The sequence below is a fragment of the Protomyctophum bolini genome, assembly GCF_963924005.1.
Source record: "Protomyctophum bolini genome assembly, chromosome: 9".
Taxonomy (NCBI): domain Eukaryota; kingdom Metazoa; phylum Chordata; class Actinopteri; order Myctophiformes; family Myctophidae; genus Protomyctophum; species Protomyctophum bolini.
The window spans coordinates 18,386,546-18,400,531 of record NC_137870.1 but is presented as its reverse complement, the minus strand read 5'-3'; the positions used below and the strand labels follow the sequence as shown (position 1 = coordinate 18,400,531).

Below are 13,986 nucleotides of genomic sequence, written 5' to 3'. Positions count from 1 at the left end.
AGTCAAAATAAAAACCAACGAAGAAGAAGGGGGGAAGTCCCGCCTCGTTGTCTGGGCCAGCCAATGGCTCAGCTGGGCCCAAACGGATCTAGAAAGATGGCGACTTACAATTCAAGGACTGACAGGCTTCATTTTACGTTCATGTTAGACCCGGGGAACGCTTTGTCCATATTCTTTACAGTCTATGGTCTGCACACAGTAAGTCCGACAGGTTTCTGCATTCTCACGGAGCAGGACACATGAAGAAAATAAAGGACGAGTTGCACGAGCTTAAAAAATATACATCACGTTTATTTGTACCGACACCGCTGAGTCCGCACAGAGGCAGAGTCTAACGATGTGCTGGGACGCTACAAACAGGTCCTGTGTTCTACCTCCGTACATCCAACAGTCAACAGATCACCAAGCATTTGCTTCTCGCTACCAAAAGGAAAAACCACCAAAAGAAAATAACAAAACCTACCTTGACGAAAGCAGACATATATCACTGTTTTTTCTTATTTTTTTTGTTGTTCTTTCTCTTTTCTCTAAAGGTAACACAACGTACAAAAAGCAAGTCTGGAAATACAGTAGTAAGATTTTCGGCACCGTAAAAAAGTTGTGTTTTTTTGTAATTTTTATCTGTACTGTCTTTCTCTCGCACTCTCTCTCTCACTCTCTCGCTCTCAATGTGTGAATAAGAAAAACAATGCACTTATCTCTACTGAGCGTAGGCTGCTTGTTAGGGCAGCCGAGGGCTAAACTGATGCAGATCGAGTCACGATAGAGACACGGACACGCCGGCCGGTCCCTGCTGCGTTACCGGAGGCAGCGCGCGGGCGGCTCTCCAGGAAAATGTTCACGCTCTGCAGAGAGCCGCGCGGTAGTGGTGGGTCGGTGTGAGGTCAGGGTCCGAGCTCTGAAGAGAGCCACGCAGTAGTGGTGGGTGGGGGTGAGCCCAGGGTCCGAGGGTCCGAGGAGTAGACGGGTGACAGGTGACGAAGATGTGGGTCGGTCCGTCGGCGGGTGAAATCGCACAATGTCAGAAAAGAAAGAGTCTCTCGACACCATGTGCACTATACCGCGACACCCGGGAGGGACGTGAAAAAAGAGAAAGAAAAAGAAAGAAAAAGAAACAACAACAACGGATAAAAGTCCAGAAATCAGACTAAAAGAAGATGTACAGTATGGACCATACCATGTTCAGTGGCAGACCCTCTGGGCTGCAGCCTCCCTGGGCCCTCTGAGGCGCGGCCAAGGCCAAAGCAAAGCAGACAGTCTGTTAGGAGAAGGAAGGATCCCCGCTCAACAGCAAGCCCAAGGCACCAGCAGAACCACCAGGAGATGCACGGCCCACGTCAGGCCCCACGGCGGGCCACGGTACGCCGAGTGCTGGCCACTCTTCGCTCGGACGCCTGCGGAGGACAGACAGACACCACAGGACATGTCTTAGTAATGAAATACCTTTAGCATAGCGTTGCTGTCGGGCAATCTTTTCTAACTTTGTGCTTTTTGTCCAGTAATTTAACACCTTGATCACACAATCGAGATTGTAGATCTGCTATTTTAGCTGTGTTTGAATTTGAAGCCTAACAAATGGAAAGTTGGGAATCTACAGTACATCCATCCATCCATCCATCTTCAACCGCTCATTCGTAGTCAGGTCGCGGGGGCAACAGCTCCACCAGAGAGCTCCAGACTTCCCTCTCCAGAGCAACATTAATAACTTCCTCCTGGGGGATCCCGAGGCGTTCCAAGGCCAGTGAGTCGATGTGATTCCTCCAACTGCGCCTTGGTCTGCCCCGGGGTCTCCTCCCAAGTGGGACGTGTCTCGAGGACCTCCCTGAGGAGACGCCCGAGAAGCTGTCTCCTTTCCAGGCGAAGAAGCAGGACTCTACTCTGAGTCTTTCTCGTGTGACTGAACTTCTCACCCTATCTCTAAGGGACATGCCAGCCACCCGACGAAGAAAACTAATTTTGGCTGTTTGTCTTCGCCTACAAGAATCTACAGGAACCTACAGTGGTATGTAATACCCGTTGTCATAGCACCCTTGAAGTGATGCGTTGTGAGCTTGTAGATCGATCTGCTATTGTTTTAATTGGCAACGAAACCGGCTTTCTTAAGGCTCATTCATAGTCTGGATTTTCGGTGGTGAGGTGACCACCGAACTGCAACATCACGAGCCGCGGTGAAGAGCAAACTACCACCACCACTCCAGCCCTTCTCTGTTTTTACTCACCACCACTCAACGTTATTTCAGCTCCGGTGGTCATCTCACCACTGGAGCGGTGGTCAGCTCACCACTGGAGCGGTGGTCAGCTCACCACTGGAGCGGTGGTCAGCTCACCACTGGAGCGGTGGTCAGCTCACCACTGGAGCGGTGGTCAGCTCACCACTGGAGCGGTGGTCAGCTCACCACCGAAAATCCAGACTATGAATGAGCCTTTATTGTTCTCCTTTGCCATGAGAATCTCTGTGTAGCCATGTAGTGCAAATAAGTGTTCTCTGGCCGTGCTCCTTGAAAGTTCATTATCTGTTTGTGTGGGAAGAGAAGAGGTAATTAAAGCGGGATTAAGCCAAAAAAAACTCCACACACACATTAGGTGACTAGGTGACTCACTTAAAGGCCACAATGTGAGATTGGTACCAAAACAAGACGCGACTACTGTGCAGAGTTGAGACATTGGAGTGTGTGTGTGTGTGTGTGTGTGTGTGTGTGCGCGCGCGTGTGTGCGTGCGTGCGTCTCCACACTCTCTCCATTATGTCAGTCAATCTAAGCAAAAAAGGGGCGTGACCAAAAATATGTAAATAAGTAAATAAGTAATGGTTCAAGGCTTTTTATGATCCTTAGGGTCATCCAAATAACATTGTGAAAGAAATATTTAGTGGATCATGGTAAATTCAGGGGTTGAAAGTTGGGGTACCATAAACAACCTACAATATATAAGACAACACATTCTAATTTTCATTATGCAACCTCTTAAATCCAATTAAATCCCCCGCCGGCGGGGGCAGCGGCTTTCCACCTCCTGAACAGGTAAATGGGGCTGGTCAAGGTCTCAGGTTCCAACTCAGATATTTTGGATTTTCCCTCCTGGACCCCGCTGGGGTTTAAGAGGTTAAGTAGCATGTGACTAGGGGGTTTTAATGATTCTGAATCCATTTCAAGCATTAGTTTTGAACAAAACATTCCTTGGGCTAAATTCGGCCATAGCCACTTGCCCAATAATGTGCCCAAATGTGATGGCCGATTGACTGGCCTACATTGGTTATGCCTGATTTATACGTTGTTGTGTACCAGTTCCGCATGACAAAGCCGGGTTGTGAGCTTGTAGATTGGCTTGATTAACTACATTGGCTACCTAAAAATGGCAACAATCATAAAAATGGCCTCACCAGTATACAGTGGTTGAAACACCATGCCCCCCCCCCCCTTACCGGATGAGGTGACGACTCGGATGTGGGAGCTGACGGCCCCCTCCCCCCCCTCGCTGACCGCCCTGACCTCCATGATGTAGGTCCCTCCCTCTGGCAGGGACAGCACTGTGGACGGGTTGATGGTCCTGACCACCTGGTTGTGGTGGCCCCGCCCCTCCTGACGAATGAACACCTGTGTGTGTGAGACACATTTAACATTAGCCTGACACTCTTTTCATTTAGTTTCACTGCATTATTCAGTCTGAAATCAATGATTTATTATTTTTCCTCAAGGCTGTCACAACGCTCGGCGCGGCGACTTGCTCACGGTGCCTCTCGTGGCTCAAGTCACGTCCAGTTGTACTGTGACTTTTACAGTCATAGACCCATTCATTTACATGTGAGTGAGTGGACCTGTTGATGCTTCTATTGTCAAGGAGAGACGAGCCTCCCCTCCTCCTGAGGTGTTTGCAGAGAGACATGAAACTGAAAAGTAAAACCAGTTCAGTAATTTTGGCTTTTTATTAGCGTTTGAGTTGGACATATTTACAGTACAAACGGACCCCGTGACCACTCTTTATACTACCGTAGTAGCTATTGTAGACAACGAGCTACATCTGACGTTTCCCTGCACGGTAACGTGTCATTGTTCCGACGGCACATTGGTCCGACTCGCCCCATTATTAACCCCATCCCTAATTGCGCGCGAAGCCATGTAGTCGGAATATTGGGATGGTGGAATTTCGAGCAGACATGTCTGCATCTACTGTAGATGCTCTTTTTTTTTAATATATTTTTTATCCCACGATTTTGTAACCCATTTTTCACCCCTGTGCCAATCATCTACTGTGATCCTGGGCTCTACACACCCTCCGCCAACCTGGGGAGAGCAACGGACTTAACTCATGCTCCCTTCATGCCTGAGTGTCCAAGTTGCTCCTTTACACCTGACAGGGGGGAGTTTCCCTGGTTGGACGTAGCGCGTGGAAGGAACATGTTATTCCAACCAGTTCCTTTCACCTCCATCAGGCGCCCCGGCTGGCCAGGGGGAGGCAGTTTAGAGACCAGGATTACTGCATGTTTTTGTGAGGGTACCTACCCTAGGGGACACGGGGAGAACATGCAAACTCCACACAGAAAGGCCCTTTCGCCAATCCCGCCTTCGGGTATAGGCACTGATGACGCGGAGGAGGAAACACGCCGCCAGCACTGTAGATGCTCTTAACAGAGGTGATGTTGTAGTTTCTATTTTGTTTTTACCATGTATCCCACAGTGTCCGATTCATTGTCTCTGGACTTCACCGGGTCCCAGCTCAACGACACATTGTTGCCCTCTTGCACCCACATGAGGTTGGCGGGGGGCTCCGCCGGAGCTGCAGGAGAGAGAGAGCGTCAGAGATACAGTACTAACAGGCATTACGGAGTTCCCACCAAGTAGGTCAATTGCTTCTGTTCCATTTATAGCTGTGGTTTAATTTTTTTCCTTGGAGTCCCCCCTTCTTACGTCTGACAGAAGCTGAGACTCCCTACATGCACAAGCATGCACGCACGCACACATGCACACACGCAAAAAATGTGAACCACATTAGCCCTACAGACATTTCCGTATAGCAAAACAAAGCATATCGACAAGATTTATAACGTGTCGCATTATATTCAGTTATGAACTGAATGAAAGTTAGTCAAAAATGCTAGTAATGATATTGTGCAACATTTTAACACTGCCTCCAGTCCAAACAGACAGGCCTGGACCATAACAAGCATCACATTTGAAAACAGAAAAAAGTTAATCAAAATAAGGAATAATTGTGTTTATCGCACGTGCTGCAGAATAGAGGTCTTCACAGGCACTCGATTGCAAAACTCACGGGCTTTTCTGGTGTGGGTCGCGATGGCCGAGCTGGCGGGCCCAAGGCCGATGCTGTTGAAGCCCCTCACTGTGATGTGATAGAGGGTGTTGCCCTCCACACCCGTCACCACCACAGACGTCTCATTTTTGACCGTTCTCCTCTTCTTTGCCTCCTCCTCCTGTTCCGAGTCTTTCCAGTAGGCGACCTGCGAACGTATACGAACAGACAATAGTATTTTAAAATACTGCGTCATGCATGTCCTTGATTCATTCTCCGCAAGGGGGACACACAGTAGACTGAAGACTTGACTTTTGTGCGGGTAGCTATGAAGATTCATGTACTGTTGGGTAAGAAATTAGCATTATAGGGCTGCACGATATATTATGAACAGAATTTCATATCCCAGTATTCACTGCGTTCAATAAAACGACCGTTAATCCGACATAATCAGACAAGCTTTTGATACGGAATGCTTTAGGCAGCTTGCTACATTAAGATGACGCCTAGTAATTCATTTTCAATCAAAGGCGAGTGCAGGTCTAAATCTATGCAGCATGTAGGAGCAGTCTCTGACACTCGCATGTACAGTAGTATGCTCTGCACACACACACACACACACACACACACACACACACACACACACACACACACACACACACACACACACACACACACACACACACACACACACACACACACACACACAATCTGCCGTCCCATGCCAGAGTTGCATTGGCTACTGACTTTCAAGTGAACACACACACACACACATCCGCATGCACTGAAACTAACACACACACGTACACATGCACACATGTGTTACGCAGGTGCAGGCATGACGCATGCACAGTCGCACACACACCTCATATCCTCTCGGTCTTCCAGGGCCAGGGTTGGGTGGCTTCCAAGTGACCCTAATTTCCGACGCGGAGATGCTGGCAGCCTTCACATCCAGCGGGGCTTCTCTGGGCTCTGAGCAACAGAGCGTTGAGAACTTTAGCAACCCCACAGACAGACAGTGAGTCAACCCCACAGACAGACAGTGAGTCAACCCCACAGACAGACAGTGAGTCAACCCCACAGACAGACAGTGAGTCAACCCCACAGACAGACAGTGAGTCAACCCCACAGACAGACAGTGAGTCAACCCCACAGACAGACAGTGAGTCAACACGGCGGCGCTGCGTTGAGAACTTTAGCAACCCCACAGACAGACAGTGAGTCAACACGGCGGCGCTGTGGTGATGCCTGCAACAGTGCTTCTCAAACTTTATCACTTCACTTCATTATCAATTAGGCCAATGGTTCACAACGTGGGGTCCGGATCCCAGTGGTCCTTGAGAGGGTTCCAGGGGGTCCCCTGCAGCTACATTAGTTCATTAATATAGCATCGGTTGAATCCAATATAAATAGGCTATTTACAAGCTTGTAGATCTGCTATTTTGAAAATAAGTTACAAAATTATGAATATTTTTGAAAAAGCAAATCTTGTATGGTGGTCAAGAATATATTTAGATGGGGTCCGCAGCCAAAATACATACACATACATCAATTTGGAGGTCCTTGACATGAGAAAGTCTGAGAACCAGTGCATTAGGCCACGTACCCATAACGGTGTACAAATGGAACCAAATGGAGGGTCCATTTGGTTCCATTTGCACATGCTTCAATCATTTAGCAGAGAACCCCCTTGGAAGTTGGAACCCCTGAAAGTGTGCTAATTGGGGTCCATTAGCACACTTTTAGAACCACCACCGCCCTATACGCAAATCCAAAAACATTGGAAAAACAACCAGCTCACCCCCTTCGGCGGAGTACACGGTAACCACTTTGCTGAAGGGCCCGTCTCCCTTGTTGTTGTAGACGCCCAGCTTCACCTCGAACGGGGTGAGGGGCGGGAAGGTCTCGTCGCGGTACTTGTAGGTCGTGGAGTCGGCCGACGTCACCATCTTCTCCTTCCAGCCTCGCGTGCCGTTGGCGCGGAACGCCACGATGTAGCCAAACCCCTCGCCGTTCTGGAACTCCTCCGACACGGGCTGACGAGACACACGTTCACAGGGACGAAAGAAGCTTGTCGTTGCTGTCGTCAGGCAGAAAACCTCTTCTCTCCATACTTTAACTCTTAGTGTGTTTTCATAAATTACTTGATCATACTGACTAGTAACTACAGCGTCATGCAAAGGCATACAAAGTAGCAGAATCGCAAGCTCAAAATGCGACGGCAAGCGATTGTCGATCTGCTACTTTTGCTGTTTTGGAATTTGAATCCTGAAAACTATAAGTCTTGGACATATGAGGTTTCCACCCGGCAGAGACGGCATAGATACAATTACCTGAGAGAGCTTATGGACACAGATTAAAGTCAAATCCAAGCTTACCGGCACCAAAGCCCATGTAATTATAGGCAATTGAGTTTGCGTACATTTTCCTATTCAATGCTGCTTGCTATTATTGCATTCAAAAGTGTCTCGACAAGAAAAGAAAGATGAGAAAGATGAGCTCAAAAGGAATCCGTTCTTGGAAATGATGTAAACGCCACAGGCTGTATTTTTATATATTATATATATTTTAACTCAAGCACCTGCCATTTGGGATTGCTGAGCTCAAGCAACAGGATCAGGGATCAGCAAACAGACAGCTGTTAGACTTTGTGGTTCATGACCAATTTATTAAAACAAAAGTCCTCCAGTCCAGGAATCTCCTAATCATTACTCATTACTGAGTCTTTACTGAACGAGTCCTATCCCAAAATATCACTGCGCCCAATATATCACCACATATACTAGCCCTATTTCTTCACAAGGAATGTTGTCATTTAATTTCTTCTTAATTTAGATTATAGTTCTTTCTTGAAGTACATAATTTGATTTAGTACCATATGCTGTTTAGACAGATGCTGTGTTTGATGTTTGCCTGGTATCCTAGTTACACAGAGACACTATAATGTTCTCTATTATGTGAAGATTTACCTTGTTTGTTTCTTACACTGGTCTTGCACTTTCACCCTGGATAATAGCATCTGCTAAATGCCTAAATTGTAATTGTAATTGTATAAATGTCCCACATAACTAAATGTAATGTTGTGCTGTAGTCTTACCGTATTAGCTCACGCTTGCGACCGACAGCAAAAAGTTTGGTTTGATGTCTATATGTTTCTTACTGTTCAATGTAATAACCTTTTCATAACTAGTTTGTAGTCAAACTATTAATGTAGGCTAAATAATGTACTTGGTACCTCCGCACTGGCAGTCCATCTTTATGACTCTGTGACAATGTTTGATTGACTTTATACACTAAATGTACTGCCTATTTTAACGTCTATTCTGCAAATGGAAATATTGCTCAACATTCATGATATTGAGGATGTTTGATTGACTAGCCTACAGTATACCTGATGTGACTCCACTACAGTTAGTGTCACACAAAAGCAGCAAAAATAGCAGATCTACCAGCTCAAAATGTCTTGTATTGTAGATCTGCTGTTTTATTATTTTTTAAATCCTGAAAAAAAGAGAAGAGAAGAGAAGAGAAGAGAATCACATATACCTACGTACTGGGAGAAATACAACAATGTGCAAACACAGCAGCAAGATGTGTGAATTGTTGTGATAGAAAATGTTAGCCAATGGAATAGGACCGCCCTAAGGACTACTAACCATCGAGTTTTCTGCATTATCTGTACTGAGTGGACCTCTGACACAGACAGACCTACTGCACATTATAAACGGAGCTGCTACCTTTAAACACATTTGAAATCTGTATACTATTTTAACTCATTGACTGCCAGTTTCTCTAGAACAGTCTGCATGACACTGCCAGCCTTTTTGAGCATTTTTACTAATGTCTTTCAAGACCCACGGAATATAAATGTAAACATAAAAAAAGAAAGAAGAGAGTCTCTACTTTAATTGGAAAATGTAATGAAACTTTTTTTTGTATATATATATATATATATACACAGTATATATAAATTCTATATTATGCAAACGCGGCTTGGATTTGTTTTTTCAGCTGTCCTCTGATCCGGAAGCATCAGAGGATCATTTTTCATTACGTTTAGACACATTGGTAAATGGTATGTTTTCTCATGCCAAAAACGCTCAATTTAATTTAATTGGAGTCCCCTATGACACGTTCAGATTGGTATCCTTTCCACCTGTTCTACCGAGTGCGTGCGCATGTGCGTGCGTGTATATTGAAAATTGTATTTCCTTTAGAGGATAGCCCCTTGAGATGTATCATCTCGTTTTAGAGGGGGTCCTCGAGTGTGCGTGTGTGCGTGCAGATTTCCTGTTTTTCCTATAGACCTCTTGTGTCCCACACCAGGCAGATGGCTTGCTAAGGTGTTATAGCGGCATACACGCGGGGCATTCTGACATCCTCAGCACGGCACAGCTTAAGCGTGCCACTTGTGTTATTATTCCTCGAAACAGAAACAGGCAGACTACCAGCAGACTGCTAAAAATAAACCGGCTTAGAAAACACCATGCGCCGCCATGCATTCCCAGCGGAGACGGCCTGTGTGACCTGACTCCTGATGCCTGCTCCTATATGCTACTGTAAGCACACTGTCGATCCTCATGAAGATATAATACGCAGTGGTGGAGAAAAGTACTCAAATGTGTTACTCAGGTAAATGTATCAATACTGCAATGTACTGTAGATGTACTCCATTACAAGTAGAAGTCCCGTATTCAAAATGTACTCAAGTAAAAGTACAAAAGTATCGGCATCAAAATGTACTCAACGTGCTAAAAGTAAATGTACTCATGTTGCAGCATGTCTCATTTCACAAGTTAAAAATGTGTACAAAATCTTTAGAAAATAGCAGATCTATACGAGCTCACTAGCTCGTATAGATCTTGAGTGAGTTTGTAGATCTGCTATTTTTAAATGGCCGAAATGTATATAGGGTTGAAGTGGTTAATGTAGGCTATGTTTTCTAAATTAAAATCTCCAACATAACTATAAAGTTTTCAAATAATTGTAGTGGATTAAAAATGTGGCCCTGAGATGTAGTGGAGTAGAAGTAAAGGTACTGGCAACTACTGGAAATTGGAAATTCTGAAGTAAAGTACAAATACCTCAAATTTGTACTTAAGTAAAGTACTTAAGTAAATATACTTAGTTACTTTCCACCACTGGGTATATAGTGGACTCCTCACTAATGCTCATTAAAAGTAGCCTGATTATCAGACTGTAGCTACTCAGAGAGTGGGCGGGATCTTTGGGCTGGATCCAGGCTACATTAAAAGATGGTGGAATTTTTTCTCTATTAGGTCTGGACTGGTCTCGCGTAGCCAGACAACTATTCCACAATCTCCGTCTGGAACTACACCTCCCGAAGTAAGGAAGCTGCCATTTAGTACGTTCACGAAAATATATTTTAACATATCTTTATATTTTATTTTTGTATTTCTATTTCTGCTAATAAGCAAGGTATACTTAGATGATTTCTGTTTAAATTTGCGCGGCTGTAAAGACAAAACGAAAGTGGGGAGGATGGAAGCATTTGTAAATTGCGAGAGGCAATGCGAGACTAGGTCTGGACTCATTATTTTTACTTCTTTTTTTCCCAAGAACAATATGCTTCTATTTCAGAAAATGGGTTGAAAATGGATGAGGTGGTCTTTTAAATAAGTATACCTAAAGTACAATTCTGAGGTACTTTTGAAAAATACTTTTTTATTCCATTACAGTTGTTAGTTACTAGAAACTTTACAATTTTAGATTAATATTACAGAACATACATTCACCAATTAAATTCCATATATTGTATCTACTTGTATCAGAGTATTTTATACTATTGTATTGTGGTATTGCTACTTTTATGCCAGTAAAAAACTAAAAGGTTAAAAAAATGTTGTCTGTGTGCAGACGAATTGTGGAATGTCATGCTCATCTGCTGTTTTACCAAATTGGTGATATTGGGATCAGTCTCAAACACCTGCTACGCATTTAATCAAACTAGATTAAATTAATCTAGCATTAGCAAATGCGTTACAAACACCTGTAACGCTTGTTTGCTAGTTTGTCGCGCCATTAACACGTAGAAATATTCATGTCTCCCGAAGGCATTGCCGAAATGAGCCACCCGGCTGCCCTGCGGGGGAGGGAGTGGAGTGATGTCGCTCATCATCACTTCGTTTTAAAATGACGGCCAATCATCTCCGTGACTGCCTAATTACAAGGACGCTGAGCTAAAATCAATTAGCCTCCATCATCAACATTATATCTGAACTGGTAAAAGCATTTGAGAGAGGCAACGGAATATGAGCCCTTAAAGACGAGGTGTGATGGCTTCTGGTGGACTTTATTTTGAAGTTTCAGTCTAAAACGGAAGGCTGTGTGCTTCTGAACCAGAGTGTCGCATCGCTTCAGGCTATGGGACAACAACTCCACGACGCTGGAGTTGTTTGTTTACAAAACATTACAATTCAGATACAGATAATGGAGCTACTACGTGGCTTATTTCTAACCTATAATGTTTTCTGACAGATATTTTACTAGCGTGCTGATTACGTTTTAAATGAGTAATACGCTGTCTGGATGTCATCTTCAATGAGATTTAAAACAGAGTAGTTCTGTAATCAACATCAGCTGCGTTTGGAGGAAAATTGAAATGGTTCAGTCTGGGTTTTATCAATATTTATGAAAAGTAGGCCATTAAACAAGAGCTTAAATAATAAGCACACTGGATTCACTGGAACACAGACAGGTCCCAAAACCCGAGCCTGGAGTCCAGCCGGATTCGTAATGTTCAGTCGTGTCAGCAAGTGAATCGAGTTTCACATTGGACAACACTTTGGGCAGCCGTTTTCTCCCGAAAGTGACAATATTATTATGTTTTACTAAATAGAAAGATTTGGGTGTGAGTTTGATGATGCATAATAATGGCCATTACACACTTAACACATGTTCGATATCGTCTGTCAGGTGGAAACCTCATATTAGGTTTTATTTTGCGTGTCTTAAGTACCAGGTCTTATTACTTAACTTAAGACCTGGAGGCGTGGTCAATGCTCTTTGGTCACTCAGAATAGCCACATTTTCAGGATTCAAACTCAAAAGTAGCAGAAGTAGCAGGTCAACAATTTCAGAATGCGACACTTTGAGCCACGCTTCACGCTTGTAGAGCTGCTGCTTTTGTGTGACGCTGTAGTATGGTGAAATAGGGCATTATGAAAAAGAACATGGAGATAAGAGGTAATTTGCTCGACAACAATGATATGGTGCACAGGCGGGCAGTAAATTGATATCTCTACTGAGAAGTCTGGGGCAGGGGCACGCCTTGTCGAATGCCGAATCACACGGCAAAATAATAATAATAAACATCTGTCTACCTCGCCAATGTATAGCCGCGATACTCCTGAACGGAATTGAGGGGGCCTCCCTCTCGCTGTACGCTCGCCAATGGGGGCTGCAGGGGCACCACTAATGGCCCTGGCAATGGCTCCCAGTTTGAAGGAGCAGGTCTCTCACCGTCTCATCTAATGAGACGCTTGAATGAAATGGCGCGGACTGTTTAGTCATTCATCCTGCTTAATAACCCTGGCCCTCCGCAACCCAGCCGTCCTGGGCTCTTGACAGCGCTCCACAGATGATTGGAGAGGCAGAAGTGCCGCGCCGCGCCGCTCACATCACGCCCTGACTGCCAAAGAGGGCTAACAGTCCTGCTCCGTCTCCTTCCATATTCATCTCCATTGATCACCGGCAGTAGTTCCTGATTTATTTCCAGAAGCGTTTAGCCGGAACCGGGAAAGAAATAGGGCACGGCGAAAATGACTGTAAATGACACTGCGCGCTCGGGAAAGGGAGACATTGGCAGCCGGAGTGAAAAGCATGTGGGCTTCACCACATAGTGTGATTCTCCTGCACTGTGATAGAATTACTGAAGGGTGACCATCTCCTACACCACTGGCAACGAACGGGCAGGTGAGCTTAGAGAGCTATAGCCACGTTGTCCTTTGTCTTTGCTGCTTGGTGTACGAATAGACTATATGCACAGCAGCCATATTGGAAAGACATTGGGCCTCCTCCTTAATTCCTTCACAGTTTATTATACTAACAAAGGCTCTGTTCCATTCAGGTCAAACAGAGTCAGGGTGCTGATATTGTTCATGTTGGCTCACTGGAAGAACAACAGACAATCCATGCTGTTTCACAGGGACACTGGTTGGATGACATTTACAGGGGCTTTCTAAGGGTTCTATTTTATCCAATATAACATGGCTATATTGGATTTTATTCCTAATAATCACTTGGATTCATGAGATGAAAGTTTAATCTAAGAAATGCAGGCAGGCAGGCAGGCAGGCAGGCAGACAGACAGACAGACAGACAGAGATAGGGGGGGCTCTATTTTCATCCATGCTAAATCCCTTATCCCACGCTTTTTTTCTTCTTTTTACTATTTTGAAAAACATTTTTGAATTGTTAAAATAGCCAATGTACAACTCACATTATTTTCAAAATAGTAGTAAAGTAGTACAAAAGGGCAAAGTATAGTTTAGGGATAAGAGGTTTAGCATGGACGAAAATAGAGCCCAGAGAGAGGAGAGAGAGAGAGAGAGAGAGAGAGAGAGACACAGAGAGAGAGAGAGACAGAGATGGGGACGATGCCATAAGCTCAACCCATAATGACATTCCGTGACTGGATATAAATAGTGAGCAATCAAGTGTGTCCCAGGACCTAAACACCAACAGCCCATCTGGAATGGGGAGGGAGGCTTCGCCGC

General features: G+C 44.8%; 1 protein-coding gene across 1 annotated transcript in view; it reads right to left on the bottom strand.

The window, feature by feature from the left end:
- Positions 1 to 305: 305 nt before the first annotated feature.
- The window catches only part of cntn5 (contactin 5), a 229,839-nt gene continuing 216,158 nt past the window's right edge, over positions 306 to 13,986 (bottom strand). The window contains exons 19-24 of the mRNA XM_080772412.1: positions 7,050 to 7,284; positions 6,111 to 6,220; positions 5,267 to 5,453; positions 4,659 to 4,771; positions 3,420 to 3,591; positions 306 to 1,394 (exon numbers count right to left, since the gene is read on the bottom strand). Of these exons, the coding sequence (XP_080628538.1) occupies positions 1,285 to 1,394; positions 3,420 to 3,591; positions 4,659 to 4,771; positions 5,267 to 5,453; positions 6,111 to 6,220; positions 7,050 to 7,284 (927 nt within the window). The 3' untranslated portion in view covers positions 306 to 1,284. The remainder of the gene's footprint in view (positions 1,395 to 3,419; positions 3,592 to 4,658; positions 4,772 to 5,266; positions 5,454 to 6,110; positions 6,221 to 7,049; positions 7,285 to 13,986) is intronic.